The 26657-nt window shown below is 48.0% G+C and overlaps 1 protein-coding gene across 1 annotated transcript in view; it reads right to left on the bottom strand.

The window, feature by feature from the left end:
- Positions 1 to 26657, bottom strand: part of LOC147692327 (gastric inhibitory polypeptide receptor-like) — a 1656621-nt gene that overhangs the window by 274619 nt on the left and 1355345 nt on the right. Inside the window, exons 9-10 of the mRNA XM_086939521.1 lie at positions 7356 to 7425; positions 6590 to 6678 (exon numbers count right to left, since the gene is read on the bottom strand). Coding sequence (XP_086795647.1) covers positions 6590 to 6678; positions 7356 to 7425 — 159 coding nt within the window. The remainder of the gene's footprint in view (positions 1 to 6589; positions 6679 to 7355; positions 7426 to 26657) is intronic.

The following is a 26657-nucleotide window of genomic DNA, read 5'->3' as shown; positions in this document are numbered from 1 at the left end:
TTTCAATTCCGCTTGCTTCTGCAGCCCGTGCCCCTCCTTCCCAGCCTGGCCAAAAAACACACAGGTCAAGCAAAATAAATGAGAAAATCATTCTTTGACATTAATCTCATTACATTTTTGATTGATTAATACAATCTATAAATGTTGTTCTTTTTGGGGCAGTGGTGGATTGTGACCTCTGTATTCTACTTCTCCCATGTCCCACTAGAAAATGCACATTGCAAGTCTGACGCAGGTAAAAATTGGAGTCTTGCAAGGTCTGAGACAGAGGTGTGCATGGTTGAGAGGGCCGAGTGCAGAGGCCATTTTTGGCTCTTTATTGGTTGATTTAGCTCACGAGAAAGTGTCACTCATAGGCGTTTAATGTCACTCATAATTACACTGAAATTATACAAATGTCACACATACGCAATCTGAAACCTTGGCAGATATGTGTTGTGGCAGAGGAGCAGCACATGGGGGACCCCGTTCATCAGACTGCACTCTCCTCTTCTGACAGACCAGGCCTCCTGAGCCCAAGGGGGCTCCAGCCTCTTGCCCCCTATTTCACCTCTTCGAGCACTCCCCTCAATGTGCCCCGAGTGCTGAGACCCTGGCCCGCCCTGCAGGGATTTGCACAATGCTGAAGCTGCCCTTCCAGGAGTCACCGAAGGACTTGGACCCTGCTTTCATCGGGGTACCCCTGGACACCGGCATCTCCAACCGCCCCGGAACCAGGTAACAGCGAGCAGGTGTGTGGAGGTCTAGCTTCACTTAACTCACGGTACATGTCTCAAGTATGCGATGTCATTTCACTTTATTGCACATCTAATGCTTCTACACATGTAATTTGGCAAGCAGTGACTACGTCCCATGACAAATTCGAATTGGAAGCCAATACTTGAAGTAAGATGCTAGTGGGAAACTTTACGGGTTTCCAATTCTGAAAGCAGAAAGACAGGCAGCCAAAGGGATTTGTACGAAAGCGAACATATCCAAACCTTCTCGGATGCTGGGAGTTACGTAAGTTACGTTACCCTCGCCATAGTTGCAAGCGCAGCCGCCTCATCATAAATTAAATGGTGCGTGACCTTCACCCTTAGGGTGAAGCATACTATGGTTGGGCTCAGCCAGATCAAAGTCTGGTGACGTTCTGCTCCTGGCCCGTGAATGCCACTTCCCTCTCCCTGCTCCGGGCGCCCCTGGCGTACCTACGCTCCAGGAATCCCACCTCACCTGTTCTCCCCAGGCCGGCCTGTCCCATCAGCATGTCATGACTGGCGTGCCTGCCTGCCCCTCACCCTCCCTCTGCTTAAAGACTCGGTATTTGAAAACTTTGTAGCAGAAGGCGCGCAACCAGGAAGCGGCCCGCAGAAGAAAGAAGCCTCTTGGCACTGCCTGAGCTGCTTTCGCTGTCAGTCGTAAACTGAGAGAAGGGAGTTTGTGGAGTTCACGGGATTGTGGCTTTCGATATTGAACGATTATGCAGCATATCACAAAACCGTGTCATGTTGCTTCAATATTAGGTGACATTGTTACCCATCACATCCACTTCAAAGGTTAAAGAGCCGAGTTGGTCCTGCTAGAGTTTGAACAAAACATGCCTCTTAAATGTTACAACCCGGTATTTGCTACAGGCCCACGCATAACCCACTAGGGCGCAGCTTTGGGGTGGGGGGTGTTACGCCCCAATAAATGTATTCTATATTAAATATTTGGTTGACGGTACTTTCAGTTGGGTATGGTGAGGTGTCTGTCAAATTTCACTAAGGATTTTTTACTATGGCACACAGACAAAAACCTACACGCACACTCTCTCTCTCCTCTCTGTTTTGAAGTTCTTAAAAATGTTTTTACTGTACAACATATTGTGCTTTGAGTATCCCTAACAATCTGCACTGCTCTCCTTTTCCACTGCCCACAGGGGCGTTACAAAGGCCCCTGCTGCCCCCGCACTCCAGGGGCCCCCTCGGCGGTGCAGCCAGCAACCACTTAGCACTCCATACATCTGAACCTTCTTGGATGCTGGGAGTTACATAAATTACGTTACCGCTCGCCATAGTTGCAAGCGCCGCCACCTCATAATAAATTAAATGGCGTGTGACCTTCACCCTCAGGGTGGAGCATACTATGATTGCAGTTTGTGAATGGACCCCTTTTTGGTTTGTTTCAAAATCTTAAACACACCCCATGCTAAATAGCTACAACAGACAGTGTGTTTTTTATGGTCACTTATACAGGTGCTAAAACAGCGCATCCTCTGTAGCCTGTAAAGAGGTCCAACCAGCTGGGCACAGTCTCCACTGAGGCATGCACTTGGATTCTGCAATGCTCTGCTCACAGCCTCCTCTGAGGACTGGAGTGGTCCCTGCTACATGTGTTCACAGCCTATTCTAAGGTATTAACAGGCCTTGTCAGCTGTACATAGTGTCCTCTGAGGGCTGCAAATGGATCCTGCCAGCTGTGTACACCATAGTGGGTTTTGCCAGCCAGCTTTGCACAGTCTACTCTGAGGCATGTAAATGGATCCTGCCAGCTGTGTACACCGGGTGTTCAGAGGTCATAGTGGGTCCTGCCAGCTAGCTGTGCACAGTCTCGTATGAAGCATGTAAATTGATCCTGCTAGCTGTAGTAAGCCTCTTCTGAGACCAGTAAATGGATGCTGACGGCTGTGTGCACAGCCTCCTCTGAGTTCCTAATGGGCCCTTCCAGCTGCGTATGCAGCTTCCTTTAAGGCCTTTACATGAATGCTGCCAGATGTGTGCACAGCCTCCTCTAAGGGAGTAAATGGATCCTGCCAGGTGTTTATGCAGCTTGCTTTGAGGCTTGTAAATGGATGTAGTTGGATATGTGCACAGCCTCCTCCGATGCTGTAAATGGAGCCTGCCAGTTGTTTGCTCAGCCTGCTTTGAGGCCTGTAAATGGATGCTGTGAAATATGTGCACAGCCTCCAACTAAGCAGGAAGACTTCCACTGACGTCTTTGTTAGTTTGGGCTAATTTCCAGCATTCCCTTGGGTCTTGTGTTGTGGAGGAGCCCTAGTGGTCCTGACCGCTGACTCAAACATGGGGCCAGCAGAGGGAAAGCACCCAGGGTATGGTGGGGGAGTCTCAGCTTTGCACAGCACTCTGGTATATGTTTAGAGTGGGCCGTGGCACTTGCACTTTGGGGATGACCCTTGTGCTCAGCATCTAGTAGGCCACTCTCCCAGCATGTGTCTGGCCTGAAGGACTGTCCCCTTCTGCAATTCCAGTACAGAGATCCACACAGAGTTGCATATGTGCCCAATCATTTCTGATCTGCAGCTGGCACTTCTAGCCCAGTACTGCACCTCTACCCAAAAGTGCAGTGGCATAGAGTAGAGTGGTGTAGAGTTTGGGCCAACAGCGCAGTAGTTGTTGCTCGTAGCATGAGTGCACCAGTTGCCTCATATCAGTACGTATCATAGCCAGTCGGGCTGCCTCATAAATTAAATGATGCGCTTCTGAGCCTCTCAATAGTGAAGATGGGTTGGCCCTCTCTCCTGTTTACCAGCCCAGCATCATCGTCTTTGTTGTAGCACATTCTGATGACCAAGTTATAGATCGAGCTACACAACTATAGGGGCAGCAATTACATGCTATGGTACGTTATTTATGTTTATATAATGCATTCTATGGAAAATATGTCCCGCTGCCCTAATGCCATGTCTGTGTTTAATTAGATGTAAGCAAAATGGTCTACTTAATGTGTTGTGTTGGAAGTTTGTATGTGTTCCATGCTATTGAAAAGTGACCTTCAGGGCCACATTACAGCCAGCTGTATAGTATGTCTACGCTATGTGGGTGTATGCAAAGTCTGTCCAGAGTGTTCTGTTTGATGCTTGCGTGTGTTTTAAACAACTTACAATGCTCTTGGGAGCTGCGTGCTATCCATCTATATGGTATTTCTGAGCTATGTGCTATATAAGCTCTACCCAGTGAGCGCTATTACATGTTGGCGTGTGATGTACATTATTGAAAAGTGTTGTTGGGTGCTACAGTGCACCACAACAGTCAGCTGTACGCTCAACATACCTTTGTAAACTGATTACTGAGGCTTAGTTTTTTTCTGGTTCCAGTACCCCCTGGGCCCCCACTCTGCCCATTTCTTGCATTTGAAATTTACACTTACTGCTATAGTGTGAAAATGCATTTCATGAAAAGGAATATAAAGTAGGGTTGCCCAAAGAAAAATGCCAGCCATGTGTTGAGCCTGGAATGACCTCGTCTTGGCAATAAATAGGGTTATAAATAAAAAAGTATGTATTCATTTGTAATGTGACTTTTCTATCTTTGTTCCCTTTAATTATCAGTCATGGATCTCATCATTCAGGCAGCCCTAGAACACAATTAAAGTGCATTCTATTTATATTTTCTGTTCGAAGTATACACAGATAAGTGCTGAAAATACAGCTTTAAGTGGCTGCTTATTTTTGTCAGTGGGGCAAAGTGGTAGGTGGTGGGCCGGGCCACTGGGGGGGCCCCTCATTGTGCTTTGCAGGGGGGCCCTCTCAAGTTTTGTTACGCCACTGAGATGTGCATGTGGAGAGTTGCATTTCTGCTTGGTTCTCTTTTGTGTATTGAAATGTTTTTGCTGTATTAAAGACTTTGGGTTATCCAAACTGCTAGTGCTGATAGCAACCTCTGACGAATCTATGACTAAACAACTACTGCCTGAACCACGACTCCCTAATCCACGAAAGCTAAACAACGAATAATGCTTAACAACTACATTTTTTTACAACAAATTCCTTAACCACGAAAATACTTTAAATTGCTCATTACTAATTGACGCCAGTATGTTCTTTTTATTAAACATGTTCAAGCTGTGCCCATCAGCGAGCACCATCAAGCAGAGTGAGATTAAAGGCTGTGCTTATCTGCTTATTTGATTAAAGTGTGCCCCTCTGCTCAAGCACAATCAAGGACAGTAGACTTTTTAATGCTGATATAAATTTAGCATGTGCTTGTTTTGAAAACATTTTTTATTAATAGATGATTATTTTATATATATTATTTGTGAATATTCCTTATATTAACATATTTTTCAAAGGAAAAACGTACTTTTAAACTCCGCACTAAATGAAGTCAATAATTCACACATAGTGTCACAGTATTAAAATTCCATTATCTATTTTTACACAGCTGTCTGAAAGGATCACTAAAATGCCCTTTGCATAACGAACTGAAATAAGAAAAGAAAAGCACTTTTTAAATCGATTACATTAATAACATTCACACATAAGTAAACATTTTTTTAAAAAAGGATTCCAGAAATATTTTCATTCTCAAAATAATTGATCAACAATAAAGCTTGTAAAAAACGTAAAACCTCCACTTTGATTCAATTTTCAACTGTGACAGCCATAGTTTTACTCGCGTTGATAAGAGAAAGGCTTCAGCAGAGTGGAAATACAAACCAACAGTGCCATCTACTTGCATAAAAAGGTAAATAAATTCTGAACATTTTTCAACAACATAAATTAAGATAACGTGCCACTTCGTTGTTACTTCGTTGTTCCGAAAAGTCCAGGGGGCATATTACCAAGCGATAGCGATAATTATCGCTATTGCTTGGTTAGAGACAAAAATTTACCGCAGCGCTGCTGCGATTTTTACCGCAAATAAACCTTGGTATTACCAAGGTTTAACGCAAATGCGGTAAAAATCGCCGCAAAGCATGAATATCGCTGAAAAGTCAGCGATATTCATGCATTAGCGAGCTAATGCTCTTAGCCATGTTATCCACCTCCCATTGGATAACATGGCTAAGAACTGCTCAGGGCAGGTGTTAGCTTTTGGAGATATTCCCGCTTAGCGCGAATATCTCCAAAAGTTGGTAATAGGAGATAGCGATGTTAGCAACTGTTTTCAGTCGCTAACATCTTGGCACGCCCACTTTGCATCTCATTAGTGATAAATATCACTGACATGCAAAGTGGGGCCCAAGATGGTCGCTATCTCCTACTAGCTGTCACTAACTGGTGTTAGCGGCAGCTAGGTAATAGGGAGATAATTTTATCTCCGCTTTCTTGGCTTTTAAAGCCAAAAAAGCGGAGATAAACCCCCTTGATAATATGCCCCGTGGTTCTGTATTTCGTGGTATGAGATTCTTCGTTGTTCAGACTTCGTTGTTCAGGTAAGTCGTTGTTTGATGTTCGTTGTTTAGGATGTTTCCCACCTCTGACGTTACAGCAGATGTGATCGGCATCACCCTCGATCTTCATCAGCAGTTGGGCTTCATCAACATAATAATGGATGGTAAGGCAAAATGAAGGTCTCAGGAATGCAAGAGATCTTCTATATAGTGATACGGTAAGTCTCCTGTACATATTGAATAATATGGACTTAGTTGGTGACCCCCTAAGGGGCAACAAAGGGCAGTTTTATGGGCCATGTTTTCAAACAAGAGTTACTGGAAAGAAGTAAGCCAGCTCGGGGACTACGCCCAACCCCCAGTTCCTGCAATTTAAGTAACAGAATGGGGTGGGAGACAGTGTAGAACGCTGCTGATAGGGCATGTAAAATAAATGATGTCTTGCCTTTGTCGTTAGCACACAAACCTCAAGAAAATAGTCAAATTTTCTTACCTGAACTTGTAGTCATTGTACCGCATCTGATGAGCCCGCAGTTTGGAGATTAAAATCTTGATGATTCTGATAAATAGTAAGAAGTTTATCTGAAACGAAATATGTAAAAATGCATTAACTTCATAGTCTGTTGATTAACTAAGGTTTAGGGGAAGGTAAAAAGATTAGTCAAGTGCGCTGGATGTGTGGAAGCTGGAAGGAACTGTGCAGAAGTGCTGGCTGTGAGCGAGCGCAGCTGTAAACAGTGCAGTGAGAGATTTATCGATAACTCTTTTAGGGGCATATTAGCAAGGAACCTCGTTAAAATTATCGCCGTTTTATCGACAGGAAACTGCTGATAAAACGGCGATAAGGGGCTTGCTAATATGCGTTATAGAATTCCTATAGAATCCCAGGTTAGATTTGCAGGACGTCTAACCTGGGAATCTATAGGAATTCTATAACGCATATTAGCAAGCCCATTATCGCCGTTTTAGCGGCAGTTTCCTGCCGATAAAACGGCGTTCATTTTAACGAGGTTCCTTGCTAATATGCCCCTTAGTACGCTGGTTCTTGGACATAAGGAAGGCCTTTTAACTGTAAGGATGCGGTAAGACATTTTATAAGAGCTCTAACTACGAGGAAGCTGTAAACATTGGTGTGGGTGTACCTGCACTGTCTGTGAGAGAAATGTTGGGAGTAGGTAGAATTCCTTGCTATGAGGTGAGCTGCAGAGAACGTGTACATTACATCCTTTGCAAAACAAAAAAATTACCATGTAACATACCAGGATGGCTAGTAGTATTGGGGAGCGTATAATCCACCAGTGTGCCATGTTTTCATTAATCTCCCAGCACCTAGATAGGAAAGAGGAAGAGGAAATATGACAATAACCAAATTCGAACATTTTGGGTTAATTCAAGCACTAGAGATTCTCCAATTGCTCAATCATGTATTAGGGGACTGATGAAACCAACTCAGGAAATAAAGGGCAGCTGGACTCAACCTGGTTATTATGACACTGCAGGAACCAGCTACCAAATGTGTAAACTCTATGGTAAGAAAAGGTGTGGCAATCATATTAAGTCGCACCTGCATAGATTCACCTAAAACTCCAGTTTTAAAAAATGCAATAGTTTGCTAAATGTTTCTAAGGGACCGGACTTCTCTACACCTATAAACTGCTTCTGTCCTAGATGAAAAAGGGTATTCCACGTAATTGTAGTTTAGGTCTGTTCATCAGCCATACAAAAGGATGGATACAAGTGGGAACATAGGATAGTGGGCACTCTGCCACAATGGCTGAGGAATATCACTGTGGGGCATATTTTCAAGCCCTCACCGCCACTGGAGCATCACTTTTTTTTAAGCTCCAGTCGCGCAGCGCTATTGAAGGTGGTGCTAAGCCACTTTTCATGGCTTAACGCCACCTTGTAAGTATGCCCCTTTCCTCCGCCGTCCTCTGTGGGAAAAAGGGCATGCAGTGGTTGTTGCTGTGAGCATTCCAACACAACACCCATTGCTTTTTTATGCAGCCCCAGATTTACAAGGCTGAGGCAGCAACATACACTAACGCCATGGAATACCAGGTGTTAGAATGACGCAACAGGTAGAAATTATTAATTTCTCCTCGTTTTTGCTCTTTCCATGTGTGATGTATTCTGCAACACACATAGAAGAGGCAAATTGCCGTTATTGCCTCTTAAGGGACACCTTCCTGAACATAAATAATCATCCCTGCAGCACAGGCCTCCTTGCAACATGGTTGAAGGGTGCCTGCGCTGGCGCCAGGCAGATTTTTTTCGCCAGCTCTAGGGGAAGCACAGAGATGCGCTGTACTCTTGTGAATACAATGCATCCCTGCATTTTGAAAAAGTCAGAGCGCCATGTTGCCCAATTTGGAGCAGCTCTGCTCTCAGACATTTTATTGTAAATATATTTTAAACCAAGAGATCTTTATTGATAGCACAGCCATTGACATCATCAAATGTAGCACACAAGCATAGTGTACCTCTGCATACAGTACCAAAATCACGTAGGCAGCAAGGTAGTAGTTCGTACACAGCCTTTTTGCCGGCATCCTGGAGGCCCGGCGGCGAGGTAGTACATTACTTATATAACTGTGACTTTTAGGAGGTTATATCGCACGGCCACGTGCAGGTGCGGTGTGTCAACTGGCAATCAACTTCTGCAATCGCGGTTAAACGAGCAAACATTGAGGCGAGATCAAGAAAAAACAGTTCCCGCCAAACTCCCACCCCACCCTCTAGAGTGTGTCTGTGTGTCTGCCAACCCTGTCCCGACTAACATGTCCCCGTGTGTGCTTACCCTGTGTCCAGTGCCCAACCCCCCGTAGTGAACAGTCCTCCCTCAGCAGCCCCCCGCTATCCCAACCCTGGGTCCTCACAGCCGCTCCCCCTTAACTCGGAGCATTCCCTCCCCCTCCCTCTCCTGCATCACAGTGAACATTGTCTGGACCTAACTCCTCCATCCTATCTTGCAGTTCAACCGCCTCAGAGGTGTCAGAGCTGTCCTCCTCTCCTTTCTGTAAGTGCTCTTTGTAAAGATCCCAGAAGTTCTTGGGCCTACTTCTGGGCGGGAGCAGGTCGCTGTACAGTTCTGTCTGGGTGCAGCAGTACTGTAGATCCCTCATCCATCTAGTTTTCGTGGGGAGGGGCCCTCGCATCCAGCACGCTGCGACCACCCTTCTTGCCAACAGCAGCGCCATGTCCACCAGGCGACGCAGCCCTGGGGCTAGAGGCTTAGAGTAACCAATAAGCGCTAGGGCAGGAGCGCGGGGCAGGGGTTCCCCCAGAATCTGATCCAGTTCGGCAAATACGTCTTCCCAGAACGCCTGCACCCCAGGACATAACCATGCCAAGTGGAAAAAACCTGCCACCCCTGTCCGGCAGCGCTCGCATTCAGCTGTGGGACGGAGGCCATAGCGGTGCAGACGTTCAGGAGTGTAGTACACCCGCTGCAAATATTTGAAATGCACCAAACGGTGCCTGCCGTTCAAGGAAATCTTACGCGTGCTGGAGCAGCAGTATCGCCACATCCCGTCATCTATGGGGGATTGAAAATCAGCTTGCCAGGCCTCCCTGGCCTTAGATGGCTGCACGCGCTGCTGCGTCACACCCAGCTTGTTAAGCTGCGAAATGAGCTTCGCCGACGAGTTGGATTTAAGTACATAGGTCAGTTCCGGGATCTCCTCCGGTTCCTCCAGGTCTGAGCCCAGTATTTCACGGAACGCCGAGCGGAGCCTGTGATATTGGAATTTATGTAGCAGGGTGTGGCCTGCCTCGGCTGCTGACAACTGGTCCCAGGTTTTAAGTTTACCATCCATGAACAGGTCTTCCATTCTGACTACGCCAAGAGACCGCAAGGCTTTAATCACCCCTTTTTCCCCCAGAGGATCAAGCCAAATGGCCCAATCCACAGGTAACAGTGGGGAGTACAGTAATGTACAGCCACAAGCACTCACCAAGCAGTTCCAGGCATGGTTGGTTGCTTTCAGCGAGTCGATCTGGCCAACTGTGCGGTCAGTGGGCTGACAAACAGTGGCGGGCAGAGGAAGCGGGTCCGCAAACAGCCGCTCCAATATGAGGTGCGGGGTCCGAGCATCACCATGTACCCACGAGTGTAGATGCGAGGCCTGTGCGACCCTATAATAGCGTTCTAGGTCTGGCGCCCCCAGTCCCCCCATCTCGCAGGGGAGAATTAGGGTTGTCCACCGGACTCTGGGCTGCTTGCCGCCCCAGGCCAGCCGCACCATTACTTTGGTAAGTTGCCTAAAGAAGACCTTCGATAATACCACTGGCAAATTCAGGAAGAGAAACAGGAAACGGGGAAGTACCACCATTTTCATTAAAGCGATTCTGCCCGAAAGGGAGAGCGGAAGCTTGATCCACTTATCCACGTCATCAACCAATTTGCTATAAGCCACCCCGTAATTGTCCCGGATAAGGATCTCAGGATCCGTATGAAGGCGAATGCCCAGGTAGCGAACCGAGTCGGAGGACCACTGCAATGGGTACTACATAGCGAACGGTCGCGTCACCGGGGTGAGCGGGAACGCGATCAACTTATCCCAGTTCACCTTCAGGCCCGACAGTGAGCCGAAATGGACCACCTCGCGTAGCACCGCGGCCAAGTTGGCTTCCGGGTCTCTAACGTACAGTAACGTATCATCTGCATAGGTCGATATCCCTATTTTATATGTGGGGAAACTAATACCCTCCAGGCTGTGGTATTCTCGTATGGCACACGCCAGGGGCTCTGCCACCAGTGCGTAAAGCAACGGCGACAGGGGGCAACCCTGTCACGTACCTCTCCCAATGTGTATCGGCTCCGTCACCCTATCGCCCAGACGTAGCCTAGCAGTGGGTCGATGGTACAGCGCCCCTATCTGCTGCAGGAACGGCTCCCCTAGACCCAGTTTCCGCAGCACACGTACCACGAAGGGCCACTCAACCGAGTCGAACGCCTTTTCCATGTCAAGGAAGATTGCCAGAGCGCTGTTCTCCTGCTTGACATGCTGCATTGTGCCTAGCACCGTGCGAATGTTGTAAGTTAGATTCCTGCACGGGACGAATCCAGATTGCTCCGGCGCGACCAGCTCAGGGACCAGTAAGGCCAGTCGAGTGGCGATGACCTTAGCATAAATCTTGGCATCGACATTGAGCAGGCTGAGTGGCCTGTACGAGCCGCAAAGATCGGGTGGTTTTCCCGGTTTGGGTATAGTAATTAGTAGCGCTTCACGCATAGTAGTCGGCATTTCGCCATTCTCACAGATGGCGTCAAATAGTGCGGTCAAGTATGGCAGCAGTAAGTCCTTAAAGGCTTTATAGAAGCTAACCGTGAGGCCATCCGAGCCCGGCGCACTTCCCGATCTCATACTCGCTAGAACCTCTAGGATTTCGTCCTGGTGGAAGGGGGCCATCAAGAATTCTCTATCCGAGTTCTTGAGGAACGGCATAGCTATATGATCTAAGTAGTCTTCCACCTCGCTCTCCACTCCCTGCGTCTATGACTGATATAATCCTGCGTAGTATCTCCTGAAGGTCTCTGGTATCTGCTCCTCATCCGTTACTTTGTCTCCCTCTGGAGTCCTCAGCTCCTCAACAACTAGTGGGCGCCTAGAGTTACGGACCATGCGTGCCAGCAGCGCGCCAGGCCTTTCCCCCTCCCCGTACTGTCTAGCTGGGGCATATTTGCCCATATAGAGGACCTCCCTGTCCGCCAGTGCCTGAAACTCGGACAAAAGTTGGGTGATCGCCGGCCCCTCCGTGTCGCCGCCTGACTGCAGTCGCCTAGCCTCAAGCTCCGCTAACCTATTCTCCAGAGTAGTGAGATCCCGCCGAATGGCGCGTAACACACTCGAGTGCTTTGACATCGCCACCCCTCTGATATAGGCCTTAAAGGCCTCCCAGACCGTAAAGAAATCGTCTACTGTGCCTATGTTTGTCGCAAAGTATCTTTCTATATCTTCAGCTAGCTCCCCCCTGAATGCCTCATCTAGCAGCGCAAAAGGCGGGAACCTCCATGTGAAGGCCGGGATCCCCCTCCTGGCCGTCACAAGGTGTAGAAGAATAGGGGAGTGGTCCGAGAGTGTGCGTGGAAGGACCTCGCATGCGCTAATGTTACCCAGTACCAGGGGGGTCGCCAACCAGTAGTCTATCCTGGTATGGACGTTGTGGAACGCCGAGTAATGTGTAAAACCACCCTTCGAAGGATGCCTTTCCCTCCAAACATCCACCAAGTCAGATTTGATCATTTCAGCCGCCATATGTGAGGCCGAGGCCACAGGGCGCCGAACATTGCCCGCAGAACGGTCCACAGCTGGGTCGAACACAAAGTTAAAGTCCCCGCCCCACAACATCCATGGTTGTGCATATGTCCTGGCAAGAGCGGACAGAGTCGCGTAGAATTCAGGGTGGTCATAAGTAGGGCCATAGACATTCACCACCAACAGGTCCAGACCCTTACCTACACATCTTGCCAGGACATACCTGCCTTCCAGGTCAGAGTGTACAGGAATGAGCCGCAGCTGTGACGAGGGATTGACCCAAATTAGTACCCCACGGGCATGTGTCGTGAATCCCGCGGCCACTATGTTCCCAGCCAGACCCCTGAATTGTAGTATTCTGCTGGAGAGCGGCAAGTGCGTTTCCTGTAGCAGGGCAATGTCTACATGATGCCTATTGAGATAGCTAATGACCTTCCTTACTTTACGGAAGTCGTTCAGGCCCCGCACATTCCAGGTCAGCAGGTTCAGCTTATTCAGGGCACGTGCATGCAAGTTCCTCGCTACATTAGCCATTACCGGGGTTCACTTGTGCATAAACATCGAGGATAAGCAAATCAGGACACAGTAGTTCACATAATCTCAAAGCCGCCAGCCGGCGCTTCCAAACAGGTACAGCATTACACTGCAGTCCACACTCCGCACAATCAAGCCCCACAAACAACCCCAAGCAACAACACTCCCCATCAGTCCAAACCCTAGTACCCACCCCTAGTGCATCATCCCACCCACAGCCGACCTCCCCCAACCTGGTCAGACAGGCCCCAAGAACCCCCCCATGTACTCTCAACAAGTGTAGTGTTCAATAGTCCAACACTAACCCCTCAGAAAGTAAGACAACCAAAGGCACCAGGGCAGAGCGCGCCAATATAGCAAACCACGAACTGTTCCGAAAGAGTGTCCGAACCGCGCCCCCTTGCAGCCCCTCTTGTATTTCAGTGCCCTTCAAATAGCAAAAGTCATAGCCCTCACCCACCCAAACCGGCTCCCCCAAGCCTGCCTTATTGTCCAGGGACTCTCCCCCATTACGACCAATACCTTACCAGCAGTGCACAAGGCTAGTGCCCTATCAGTGTCTCCACTCTCAATCAATATTCCCCAGTGAGGCGAACATAGGCTCCCTGCGCCTCTGCAAACTCGGAGTCCCCGTGTTGCCAGGGTCCGTGGACTACCTTCGGTGAAGAGTGTCAAGTCACACAATCGCAGCTCCTAGTCCTGTTCTTCCAGGTTCGATGTCGAGCCGGCTTCGTCGTCTTGGCCACGCCGGGCCTCCTTCCGCTCCCTTGTCCAAGTCTTCAGGGACTTATGGAGTTCCTTAGGGTCCGTGAAATAATACGACCTCCCACTGGTATCGATCCGGAGCTTGGCGGGATATATCATCGCATAGTCCAGGCCCAGAGTTCGGAGTTGTTTCTTATACGGTGCAAACTGGCGCCTTTCTTCCTGCACCCTGGCTGTGAAGTCCGGATAGAGGGAGATATCCATACCCTCATGTTGCAGTTTGCCTTTCTCCCTCGCCACACGCAAAGCAGTGTCCCTGTCGCGGTAGTTAAGCAGTTTCGCAATAATGGGGCGGGGAGGTGCGCCGGGCTGAGGTTTTGGGCCCAACGTGCGATGAGCGCGTTCCACAATGAACATGGGGGAAAAAACCTCCTCGCCCAGTAGCAGCTTAAGCAGTTTCTCCACGTATAACTCCATCTTCCCCGTTTGTGTGGTTTCCGCTACTCCTGTGATACGGAGGTTGGATCTGCGTGATCGCGCCTCCAAGTCCTCCGTCTTGTCTCTGATCACAGTCAGGAGTCTATCAAACTGCTTTCTTTCTTTGTCCCATTCCGTTTGGGCTTCCTCAGCTTCAGTGAGATGGCGCTCCGCCATGTCTAGGCGTTCCGCATGCTTGTCCACGCGCTCCGCCATTCGATCCATGCGGTAGGATAGAGCGTCTATCTTGGAGCCCACCGAGGCAATGCTATCCTGGATGCCCTTCTCCATTGCAGCCAGCATGTCCCGAAGCTCCGTGGTCGCCGGGGCCGGTGCCGCAGCTCCCTTCGGCGATGTGTCCGGCGCCGCCATCTCCGACCCTTTCGGCCGACGTCGTTCAAAGGAGATCTTCCCCTGTGTTGTGTCGTTCTTCCCCATCTCAGTCACCGACGTGTGATAATGCAAATCAAGGGAACAGGCCGACCATGCAGTGTCGGGATCCTCGCTGGTAACCGAAGTGCTGCCACCAATTTTCGAGTGACCGATGCGCCCAAGATGGCGTCTGCGATGGCGGGCAGAGCCCTTCCGTTCACTTCCACAAGTCTTGAAGCCTCCTAGCCCAGGAGGTAGCAGATCCACTATGCCAGCCCCGGGCAACTTCGTCCCTTAAGGGATAGGAGAGGTCGTCGCTGCGGGGAATGAGACAGGTCTTGGCAACGAGCTAATAGCCACCCCATCTCGTGACGCAGATCTCTGGTGTTGTTCGCTCCGCTGCTCCGCTGCTCCGCTGCTCCGCCGAGTCCCCAGGCTCTTCCCTCAGATGGTCGTCGCCGACTAGTGAGCAGAGGACGACTCGATCAGTGACAAAACCCAACTGCGAGACCTCTTGCGTTCAGCCCGACCACCGCCAGTGCTGAGGCCGCACGTCCGGTGACGTCGCCCGGCCTCTTCTCCAGGATAGCGCGCTGCTGCCGGCCTAATTCTCCACTGCCGCGCCGCCGGGAACAACCCCTCCAAATAGCCGGGAGGGCGCACCCGAAATCGGCCCAAAAGTCTCTCAACGGCAGCTGGGGGTGCCAGCAGACGGGCAAGAGCCCGCTATGGCTTGTTCAGCACAATTAAGGATAGTTTTGCAGGATTATTCTGGGGCTATGCGAGGAGCCGAAGGCTCACGCGTCCGCCATCGACGCCGGCTAGCTCCGCCCCCTTTTATTGTAAATATATCCCTGCATTTTTAAGGTCTGTCTACATACATCTATAGCTGTCTGACAAAACACTGATGTCACCATTACACAAAAAACACACCACTATTTCCTATACAACATACAGATTGGCACGTTGGGGTCTTCCTCTTCAGGCATTAGCTTTTGTACCTCTTGTCAGGGATGCGCACATTTTTCTGAAGGTTTAGCTCGAAACAGTATTGGGATACAATTGGTTATTTATTTTTATTTATAGTAAAAAGTATCTTCACTATATACTTTAGCTGCTTCTTCTATTCAGGTGATTTTTGCCACTACACAAGAACCCAGGAGAGCCCTCATCAAGTTTCTCCTGCTGATTCCTCTTCCTCCTGCTGCTCTTCAAATTACCTCCTCCTCCGCCTTCCTCGTCACTGTCCTTATCCATGAGCAGCCGCTCCCTGCCCAGAACATTATCAGGAAACATGTTTGTGCTTCCCATCCTCCTAACATGGCGTCACAGAGTTAGCAGCCCAGCAGTATTCCTTGAAAAAGGAAATTTCATGACCACTTCCTGTTTGTTGTTTTCTGCATCAACTGTCATGCAAGGTGGTTTGTGCAAACAATGGGCTTATCAGAGGTCCTCAACACATGAGGGATAATCTCTCTTTACCTCAACCTGAAATTAGCTGGCGATGAAGATGATTTGTTTTGTAATATGAGAGGAGGGAACAAGAATCCCTTCTCTTACATTTTGTGATAAAAAAGTAAGGATACAAGAATGGAGAGAGGCAAATGTTACCTAGATTTTTCTCAAAGAGTTATGTGAGAAAACTTCCGACCTATGTAAAAGATGATTCATTGAAGGCAGGTCTACATGCTGAGGGGATCTAATATACCAGAAGATGCCTTCCCTTCTGACCATACAGACAAAAGATCAGAGACAGCTTTATAAAGGGCATAGGTGGCTTCTAATGTCTACAGAAAGGGCAGCTATCTAGGCTAAATATGCAGTTTAGTCCCTTTTCAGAGATATGCTTAAGCTCTCAGAATCCATGAAACAGGAATATTGTGCCAGATGAACGAACTTTTAATTTTGCAGTCTCTAATTTTTTGTGACTGCCAATTCGAAACTAGCAAAATAAAATGTGCTACTGTGTCTTAGACACATTAGAGATTCCCAAATGGGTCGCAAGGGACGTGAGTTATCAATATTAATGAGGCAGGTCGCAATTTGTGATGCATTGTGTATGAGCAAAAACACAGGGAAGGTGGCCTGCTGGGGACAGCAGATCACCATGTCTGTGTTTTCTTTTAAAATAAAGCAACTATTTTTTTTCAAATGCAGCCCACTTTCCTTAAAGGAAAACAGGATGAGTCTAAAAGAAAAAAATATGAAAATTTTTCTTTTTCTTTTTTAAAGGTTGACAGTGGTCTGTTGAACCACTGCATGCTCTGACAAAATGTTGGCATCCCCACTCAGAAAGGGGAAGGGATCGTCCCCATCATATTTGCGAATGGCTTATCACCAACTTGAAGTTGGTGGTAACTGCAAATATTTTGCGACTACATTCCCAGTTGCAAAACATTTCTACATACCAGTGCGACTCGCTATTAGGAAGGGACACCCTTAACACACCCCTTCCTAATAGCTACTCGCAAACCCTATTTTGCAAGTCGTTAATAGGTTATTGACTCGCAAACTAGGGTTGATTGATGCAAAAATGCATTTTAACAGTCGCAAACTGATAAAATCCTATGTACATCTGGCCCAAGATGTTATTGTAGTATCCTTGTTTCAATGTGGTTCATGCTCTGCCAGTGAGATTCTCTCAGAATGATGTAGTATGGAATGTTGGGAGTGAGAGGCTACAGTTGAGAAGGGCTGAGCAGCATGCTGGCTGCTCCTGGTGGGGCTGAACTATCGGATTTGTAATTACTACAATAAATACTCCTGAAACACTACAATCTGTCTGGACCAAGTTACTACAATTTTATGGCAACGAAATATCCTAAGAACCTGCGTGAGTTTCCTGTCAAGCCTCCTTATTCATGTCTGGAGTATCTGAGAACCTACTCTCAAGTTGAAACAACCCCTCAATCTACAGCTGCATATATTCAACCAACTGGCACACCTCTGCCCCACCAATGACCTCTGCCATCAGTTGCCCCCAACACAATGGTGCCAGTTCCAACAAACATAGTTTCAAGTGCAGCCCAAGCCTGTTCCTGCTGCCCCTACAGAGTCTGTTTCAACTCAATCAATCAATCAATCAATCAATCAATCAATCAATCAATCAATCAATCCACTTTATTCGATTTTTTTTTAAATCATAAAAGTACAAACAACAGATACAAAAAAACATCCCTTAAAAACATTTTGACCATCTGAATAATACAATAATTCTGGTATAATTCAAAAAGGGCGACATACCAAAGTTGCAAAATCATAAAACAGTACCATTGAGATTTATACACTATATAGACAAAGACACCTTTTTTTCTTGATTCGGACAGCAGCAACAAGAAACAGGCATTTGCAATGCAATAGGTCTCGCATTAGGAAAGTTTGAGCTATTGGTATTGTAAATGACAATTTTTTTATTTATATTTTGTTTTTGAAAATAGCGAAATTAATAGCTTTGTCATTTACAATGCCAATAGTTATAACTTTCGCAAATGTGACACCTATCGCATTTGTAATGCAATTTGTGTTGTATTTACGTGACTTACATGTATTGATATTACAAATAACAATGGCTTTTAATTTTTTTCAATAATTAATACTTAAATAAAAGTTATTGTAATTTATAATGGCAATAGCTTAAAGTTTTGTAAATAACTTTTGTGAAGATTATGTTCAGTGTATTTTTTTGTGACGAAAATCCAAGAACAGGAGTTAAATATTAACATCTTTTTATTACATTTGTAATAAAGCTTGAAACATTGAGAGAACATATTTGAACCAGGTGTTGTTGAATGGTTGCACGGATTGATGCTGTGGTGGCACTGAGTGATGTTGTGATGGTGAACGAGTGATGCTGTGCCGTTCAGTGATGCTGTGGTAGCACATAGTGATGTTGTGGGGCCCCTGAGTGATGCTGTGGTGGTGCGGAGTGATGTATGCTATGCTATGTTTCGTTTTGATATCCTATGTTTTGTTTTGTTATGCTATGCTATGTTTTGCTATCCTATGCTTTGATTTGTTATGTTATGCTATGCTGTGTTTTGTTATGATATGCTATGTTTTGTTACTCTATGCTATCATTTGCTATGCTATGCTATGCTTTGTTATGCTATGCTATGTTTTGTTATGCTATGCTATGTTTCATTGTGTTTTATTATGCTATGCTTTGTTTTGCTATGCTATGTTTTGTTATGCTATGCTCTGCTATGTTTTGTTGTGTTTGGTATGCTATGTTTTGCTATGCTATTATATGTTTTGCTATGCTATGTTGTGTTGTGTTTTGTTAAGCTATGCTATGGAAACTGAGAATGGCCGAAAGGAAATGGAGACAACACCCCTCATTCCCGGAGCTGAAAGCTCTCAGAAAAATCAGAAGCCAGTATAACAAGAAGATCATCAATTCCAAAAAGGAATTTATCCGATCAGAGCTGGACAATGCAAAAAACAGACCTCGAAAACTCTTTGAAATTCTTAAACAACAATCAAATAGACTAGCCAAATCCTCCCAAGAGAACACTATTACTCCGTTAGGCTGTGAAGAATTCTCCACATTTTTTACAGAGAAGGCAAAAGTGCTGGAAGAAGAGCTCACAAATGCGGCGACCAACCTCACTATACATTCTTTGCCCCCGAACGATGACATTCAGCCATTAGAAGATACCAAGACAAAAAACGAAGCAAACTGGGACACATTCAAACTATACGACCAGTATAAGATCGCCAAAACGCTGTCGGAAATTAAACCTAACAACCACTACCAAGACCCTCTACCCGGAAAATGTTTAAGAGATATCAGCCACACTCTGGTCCCAATATGGACCAAAATAATAAATGCATCACTATCGCAAGGGATCCTCCCTGACTGCCTGAAAACAGGTCAAGTGGTTCCCATAATCAAAAAACCTACAGCGGATGCAACAGATCCGAATAACTTTCGCCCAGTGACTAACATCCCTCTACTGGCCAAACTAATCGAGAAATGTGTGCAGGGTCAGCTAAGCCAACACATCATCAAGTTCTCCTTACTAGATGACTGCCAATCAGGATTCAGAGCAGGACATAGCACGGAAACGGCTATACTACATATTGTGGACGACGCGCTACAAGCCCTAGACCAAAATCGCGCCTGCCTACTGATTCTCCTGGACCTGTCATCTGCATTTGACACGGTAAATCACGAAGCCTTACTGACCAGACTTCGAGATAGGATGGGACTTACTGGAAATGTGCTGAAATGGTTTGGCTCTTTCCTTCGGAACAGGACACAAAGATTCCTGGTCAATCATTCGACCTCAACTTCTTGTCCCAACTCAATAGGAGTCCCGCAAGGATCGACACTTTCTCCAGACCTGTTTAACTTGTATGTTGAACCACTTACAGAAATTCTCCGAGAATCACAGATATCCTACCACATGTATGCGGATGATACGCAAATATACATAAAGGTCGCCTCCGTTGAAGACATTGATCGGATGAACGAGTCCTTAGGAAAGGCACTGCAATGGTTATCCACCAATCACTTGAAGCTAAATGCTCACAAAACAGAGTTCCTACTAATTTCACCACCAAGGTGCCATTCGGAAATAAGGGAATGGACTAAACTTGTGACTGCTCTAAACTGCACCCCAACACTAGTCGAATCAGCTAAATCGCTTGGAATCACCCTAGACGAGAACCTCGACATGAAAGCACACATTAATGCAATGGCTAAAAGTGCCCGCTTCCACCTTAACTACTTAAGGAAAATGAAACCTTTCATCCCTGAAGCTGACCTAAAATTAGCAATCCAATCTCTTGTTATCTCCAGGATCGAATACGGCTGCTCCACCTTAGCAGGTTTACCAAAAATGTCAACAGCTCCGCTAAAAGCTTGCCTCAACACAGCGGCAAGACTTATCACAGGATCAAGGAAATTTGATCATATATCCCCTCACTTGAAAGCATTAAACTGGCTACCTTATGAAGCCAGAATCCAAATGAAGTTAGCATGTATCACCCATAAAGCGCTTTACTTCAACACTCCTAGATATCTAGCCAAGAAAATTAAGATATCGGGAGGTGACAGACCAGGTCGGAGTGCCGATGAATTGCTATTGCGGCCAGCCAGGTTCCGAAAGAAAAAGACTTACAACAGAGCGTTCGTTGGAGCTGCCCCTAGAATTTGGAATTCTCTTCCTCCAAGCATTAGGAAGATTCTTAATATTGTATCATTCAAGCGGGAAGTGAAGAGCCACATGATGAGCAAATACCTTGCATAGGTACACTATCCTGAGCTAGGGCTGCTCTCAGAAGGAGAAGCGCCAACTTGAATAAGATGAAAGCTAATTTGACTCAAGACTGACGCTTTATATAAGACGCAGATGTACCCTTACCTAATGCCCAGCAGGGCAATGTGATAATATATCTGTATCTCACAGCCTAAACCTAATAATATATCTATATCTCACAGTCTAAGCCTTACCCTCTCCTACCTCACTCTTGTCGGGGTATATGGCATATGATATAAGCTTAGCCTCACCCCACATCTTAACGCGAACTGCATGGTGTCTTGTGTTTCTCATATATATTGTCTCATACAATTCATAGACACACTACTATCTACCTCATAACGGCTTTGTTCTTAGAAAGGTTAACATTTTGCTAAGCCAAAATGTTACCATTGCCTACCTCACTTATGCGGTGCATATGGCATATGATATAAGCTTAGCCTTACCCCACCTCTTAATGCGAATTGCACTAGTGTTTCTGTTGGCATATATATTGTTGCACACAATCATAGTCATTCCATTATCTACCTCATATCTGTTTGTTTCTTGTAATGGCCACACTTATGTTAGTTAACCTATTAATGTGAATTACACTTGTGTTTTTTATTTGCATATATATTGTTTCACACAATCATATTCATTCTATTATCTACCTCATATCTGTTTGTTTATTGTAATGTCATCACCTATGTTAGTTAACCTATTCTGATGTTAAGCGCTCTGATACCCACGGGTCTTGTTCGCGCTATATAAAACTCTTCAATAAATAAATAAATAAATATGTTTTGTTGTGTTTTGCTATGTTTTGTTATGCTATGTGTTGTGTTTTATTATGCTATGTTTTGTTATGTTATGCTATGTTTTGTTATGCTATGTTTTGTTTTGCTATCCTATGCTTTGTTTTGTTATGCTATGCTATGTTTAGTTTTGCTATCCTATGCTTTGTTTTGTTATGTTATGCTATGTTTTGTTGTGTTTTGTTATGCTATGCTATGTTTTGTTGTGTTTTGTTATGCTATGCTATGTTTTGTTGTGTTTTATTATGCTATGCTTTGTTTTGCTATGCTATATTTTGTTATGCTATGTTTTGTTATGCTATGCTATGCTTTGTTATGCTATGTTTTTTTCTGCTATGTTTTGTTTTGCTATGCTATGTTTTGTTGTGTTTTGTTATGCTATTCTATGCTTAGTTGTGTTTTGCTATGCTAGGTTTTGTTTTGTTATGCTATGTTTTGTTTTGCTATCTATGCTTTGTTTTGTTATGCTATGCTATGTTTTGTTATGCTATGCTGGTGAGGGTGTGTGAGTGTGTGTGAGGGTGAGTGAGGGTGAGGGGGTGTGAGGGTGAGAGGGTGTGAAGGTGAGGGTGTGTGAGGGTGAGAGGGTGTGAGGGTGAGGGGGTGTGAAGGTGAGGGTGTGTGTGTGAGTGAGGGTGTGTGAGGGTGAGGGGGTGTGAGGGTGAGGGGTGTGAGGGTGAGGGGGTGTGAGGATGCGAGGGTGAGGGGGTGTGAGGGGTGTGAGGGTGTGTGACAGTGAGAGGGGGTGAGGGGGTGTGAGGGTGAGGGGGTGTGAGGGTGGGAGGTTGAGGGTATTTGAGGCTGAGTGAGGGTGTGTGAGGGTGAGTGAGGCTGTGTGAGTGTGTGTGAGGGTGGGTGAGGATGGGTGAGGGTGTGTGAGGGTGAGAGTGTGTGAGGGTGAAGGTGTGTGAGGGTGCAGGGGTGTGAGGGTGGGTGAAGGGGTGTGAGGGTCTGTGAGGGTGTGTGAGGGTGAGGGTGTTTGAGGGTGAGGGAGTGTGAGGGGGTATGTGAGGGTGATGGGTGCAAGGGTGTGGGGGTGTGAGGGTGAGGGGGTGTGATGGTGAGGGGTGTGAGGGTGAGTGAGGGGGAGGGTGTGGAGTTGTGAGGGTGAGGGTGTGGGTTTGTGAGGGTGAGGGGGTGTGAGGGTAACGGTGAGAGGGTGAGAGGGTGTGAGGGTGTGAGGGTGAGGGGGGGTGATGGGGTGAGGGAGGGTGATGGGGTGAGGGGGAGGGTGTGAGGTTGTGGGGGTGAGGGTGTGGGGTTGTAAGGGTGAGGGGGTGTGAGGGTGAGGGTCTGAGGGTGAGAGGGTGTGAGGGTGAGGGTTTGAGGGTGAGAGAATTTGCTGGTGAGGGTGGGTGATGGGGGTGAGGGTGAAGGTGAGGGGGTGTGAGGGTGAGGGGGTGTTAGGGTGAGGGGGTGTAAGGGTGAGGGGGTGTGATTGTGAGGGTGTGTGAGGGTGAGTTTGTGAGGGTGTGGTGGTGAGGGGGTGAAGGGGTGTGAGGGTGAGGGGCTTGAGGGTATGAGAGTGAGGAGGTGTGAGGGTGAGTTGGTGTGAAGGTGGGTGAGTGAGGGTGAGTGGGTGTGTGAGTGGGTGAGTGAGGGTATGTGAGGGTGGTTGGGTGTGAGGGTGAGGGGGTGTGAGGGTGAGGGGGTGTGAGGGTGTGTGAGGGTGAGAGGGTGTGTGAGGGTGAGGGTGAGTTAGTCTGAGGGGGTGTGAGGGTGAGGGGGGTGAGAGTGAGGGGTTGTGAGTGTGTGTGTGAGGGTGAGGGTGTGAGGGTTTTTGGGGGTGTGAGGGTGGTGGGGGTGTGAGGGTGTGAGAGGGTGAGGTTGAGGGGGTGTGAGGGTAAGGGGTTGTGTGAGTAAGTGAGGGGGTGCGTGGGTGAGGAGGTGTGAGAGTGATGGTGGGTGAGAGGGTGTTTGAGGGTGAGAGGGTGTGTGAGGGTGAAAGGGTGTGTGAGGGTGAGAGGGTGGGTGAGGGTGAGAGGGTGGGTGTCGCTGGGTGAGGGTGAGAGTGTATGTGGGGGTGAGAGGGGGTGAGGGGTATGAGGGTGAGGGGGTGTGTGAGGGTGAGGGGGTGTGAGGGTAAGGGGGTATGAGGGTGAGGGTGGGTGAGAGGGTGTTTAAGGAAGTAAGGGTGTGTGAGGGTGAGAGGGTAGGTGAGAGGGTGAGTGAGGGTGAGGGGGTGTGAGGGCAAGGGTGTGTGGGGGAGGGTGTGGGGTTGTGAGGGTGAGGGGGTGTGAGGGTGAGGTTGTGAGGGTGAGAGGGTGTGAGGGTGAGGGAGGGTGACAGGGGTGGGGGTGAGGGGGTGTGAGGGTGAGAGGGTGTGAAGGTGAGGGAGGGTGACAGAGGTGAGGGTGAGGGTGTGTGAGGGTCAGGGTGTGTGAGGGTGAGGAGGTGTGAGGGAGAGGGGATGTGAGGGTGAAACGGTATGTGAGGGTGTGTGTGAGGGTGAGGGGTGTGAGGGTGAGGGGGTGTGAGGGTGATGGGGTGTGAGGGTGAGACGGTGTGTGAGGGTGTGAGGGTGAGAGGGTGTGTAAGGGTGAGAGGGTGTGTGAGGGTGAGAGGGTGCATGAGGGTGAGAGGGTGCATGAGGGTGTGGGGGGTGAGGGTGAGGGGGTGTGAGTGTGAGGGGGTGTGAGGGTGAGAGGGTGTGTGATGGTGAGAAGGTGTGTGAGGTTGAGGGTGTGTGAGGTTAAGGGTGTGTGTGTGGGCGAGGAGGTGTGAGGGTCAGGGGTGTGTGAGAGTGAGTGGTTGTGAGGGGGTGTGTGAGGGTGAGGATGTGAGGGTGTGTGGGGGTGTGAAGGTGTGTAGGGGTGTGAGGGGGTGAGAGTAAGGGGGTGTGAGGGTGAGGGGGTGTGCGGGTGAGGGTCAGGGGGTGTGTGAGGGTGAGGGTGGGTAAGAGGGTTTGTGAGGGTGAGGTTGAGAGGGTGTTTGAGGGTGTAAGGGTGTGTGAGGGTGAGAGGGTGGGTGAGGGTGAGAGGGTGGGAGATGGTGGGTGAGAGGGTGAGTGAGGGTGAGGGGGTGTGAGGGTGAGGGGTGTGTGGTGGGGTTGAGGGTGAGGGGGTGTGAGGGTGTGTGTGAGGGGTGTGAGGGTGAGGGGTGTGAGGATGAGGGTGGGTGGGAGGGTGTGTGAGAGGGAGAGGGTGTGTGAGGGTGAAAGGGTGTTTGAGGGTGAGAGAGTGGGTGAGGTTGGGTGAGAGGGTGAGTGAGGGTGTGTGAGGGTGAGGGTGTGTGTGGGGGTGTGAGGGGTTGAGGGTAAGGGGGTGTGAGGGTGAGGGTGTGTGTGGGGGTGTGAGGGGTTGAGGGTAAGGGGGTGAGAGGGTGAGTGAGGATGAGGGTGGGTGAGAGGGTGTGTGAGGGAGAGAGGGTGTGTGAGGGTGGGTGAGGTTGGGTGAGATGGTGAGTGAGGGTGGTGGGGGTGTGAGGGTGAGGGGATGTGAGGGTGAGGGGATGTGAGGGTGAGGGTGAGGGGGTGTGAGGGTGAGGGTGTGTGTACGTGAGAGGGTGTGTGAGAAGGGATGTGACTGTGAGAGGGTGAGTGAGGATGAGGGTGTGTTAGGGTGAGGGTGTGTGAGGGTGAGGGTGTGTGAGGGTGAGGATGAGGATAAGGGTGTGTGAGGGCGATGGGGTGTGTGATTGAGGGGTTGTGAAGGTGAGGGGGTGTGAGGGTGAGAGGATGTGTGAGGGTGAGAGGGTGTGTGAGGGTGAATGAGGTTTAGGGTGTTTGAGGGTGAGGGTGTGTGAAGGTGAGGATGAGGGGGTATGAGGGTGATGGGGTGTGAGAGTGAGGGGGTGTGAGGGTGAGGGAGTGTGTGAGGGTGAGGGGCTGTGATGGTGAGGGGGTGTGAGAGTGAGAGTGTGTGAGGGGGTGAGGGGATGTGAGGATGAGGGGATGTGAGGGTGAGGGGTATGAGGGTGAGGGGGTGTGAGGGTGAGAGGGTGTGTGAGGGTGAGATGTATTGTATTGTATTGTATATGGTATTTATAGAGCGCAACAAACACCCTACGGGTACCCTGGCGCTAGAGGAAACGTGAGATGCAGACCAGCAGGAACAAAATAAATGGCTAAAGAAGGAATACAGCCAACGAGAGCGATGTTATGGCCCAACGGAATTAATTTCTCGGGAACAGCCATGTTTTAATTTTTTTCCTAAACAGGGACAGAGTACTACATTGTCGAATTTTCAGCAGGAGCTCATTCCAAAGTTTTGCAGCCGCAAAACTAAAGGATCTTCCACCCAGTCTGGCCTTGTGAAACCTAGGTACACTTGCCAGGTAGGCAGAAGAGGAGCGAAGACTCTGGGTGGGTGTGTTCCAGACCAGTTTCTTCTGCGGTGGCCTAGGGCCAAATCCATGCAGTGCCCTGAATCCGATATACAATGATTTGAAGAGAATTCTTTGGTGCACCGGAAGCCAATATAGATCTGCTAAGCACAATGAAGTAGAAGAGCCCCTTGGTCTGGATAGGGTCAATTTTGCTGCTGTGTTCTGAACACGCTGCAGTCTTTGGATTAAATATTTAGGAGATTCTAATAGTAAGGCGTTACAGTACTCAAGTCTACTCAAAATAAAGCCTTGAACGATCAAGGCTCTAGCCATCGCTGGGAGCAGTGGAAGAATCTTCCTTAGGGCCTTCATGGGACCAAAACAGCACCCCACTGTCTTGTTCACTTGAGTCTCCAATGACAAGTTGGTGTTAAACATGACACCCAAGTTGCGCACCGTCGCAGATGGCGTCAGAGGGGTGGAAGTATCCAGAGGCCAGAAGTTACACGGACTAGGCCGGGCAGCGTTCCCAACTGCGCAGTGTAAAATTTCGGTCTTGCCCAAATTGAATTGTAAGGAATTGTCACATAACCACTGCGTAGTATTCTGCATACATGCATGAAAATCTTCTAGAGCGTTAGAGTGGATTCCATCCAAAGAAAGAATGATCTGAGTATCATCAGCGTAGTTTACTACCTTCACATTGTGGGAACGGATGGTTTTAATCAAAGGGCTCAGATAAATGTTAAATAGGATTGGGCTAATAGCCGATCCTTCCAGAACCCCGTGACAGATATTTGTGAAGTCTGACTGAAATGGAGGAAGGGCCACTGCCTGACACCTGTCAGATAGATATGATTGAAACTAGGCCAGGGCTGTGCCCACTA

This window comes from Lissotriton vulgaris, chromosome 9 (genome assembly GCF_964263255.1).
Source record: "Lissotriton vulgaris chromosome 9, aLisVul1.2, whole genome shotgun sequence".
Lineage (NCBI taxonomy): Eukaryota > Metazoa > Chordata > Amphibia > Caudata > Salamandridae > Lissotriton > Lissotriton vulgaris.
Note: the sequence above shows the minus strand (reverse complement) of the source record. Positions and strands in the feature narration are given on the sequence as shown.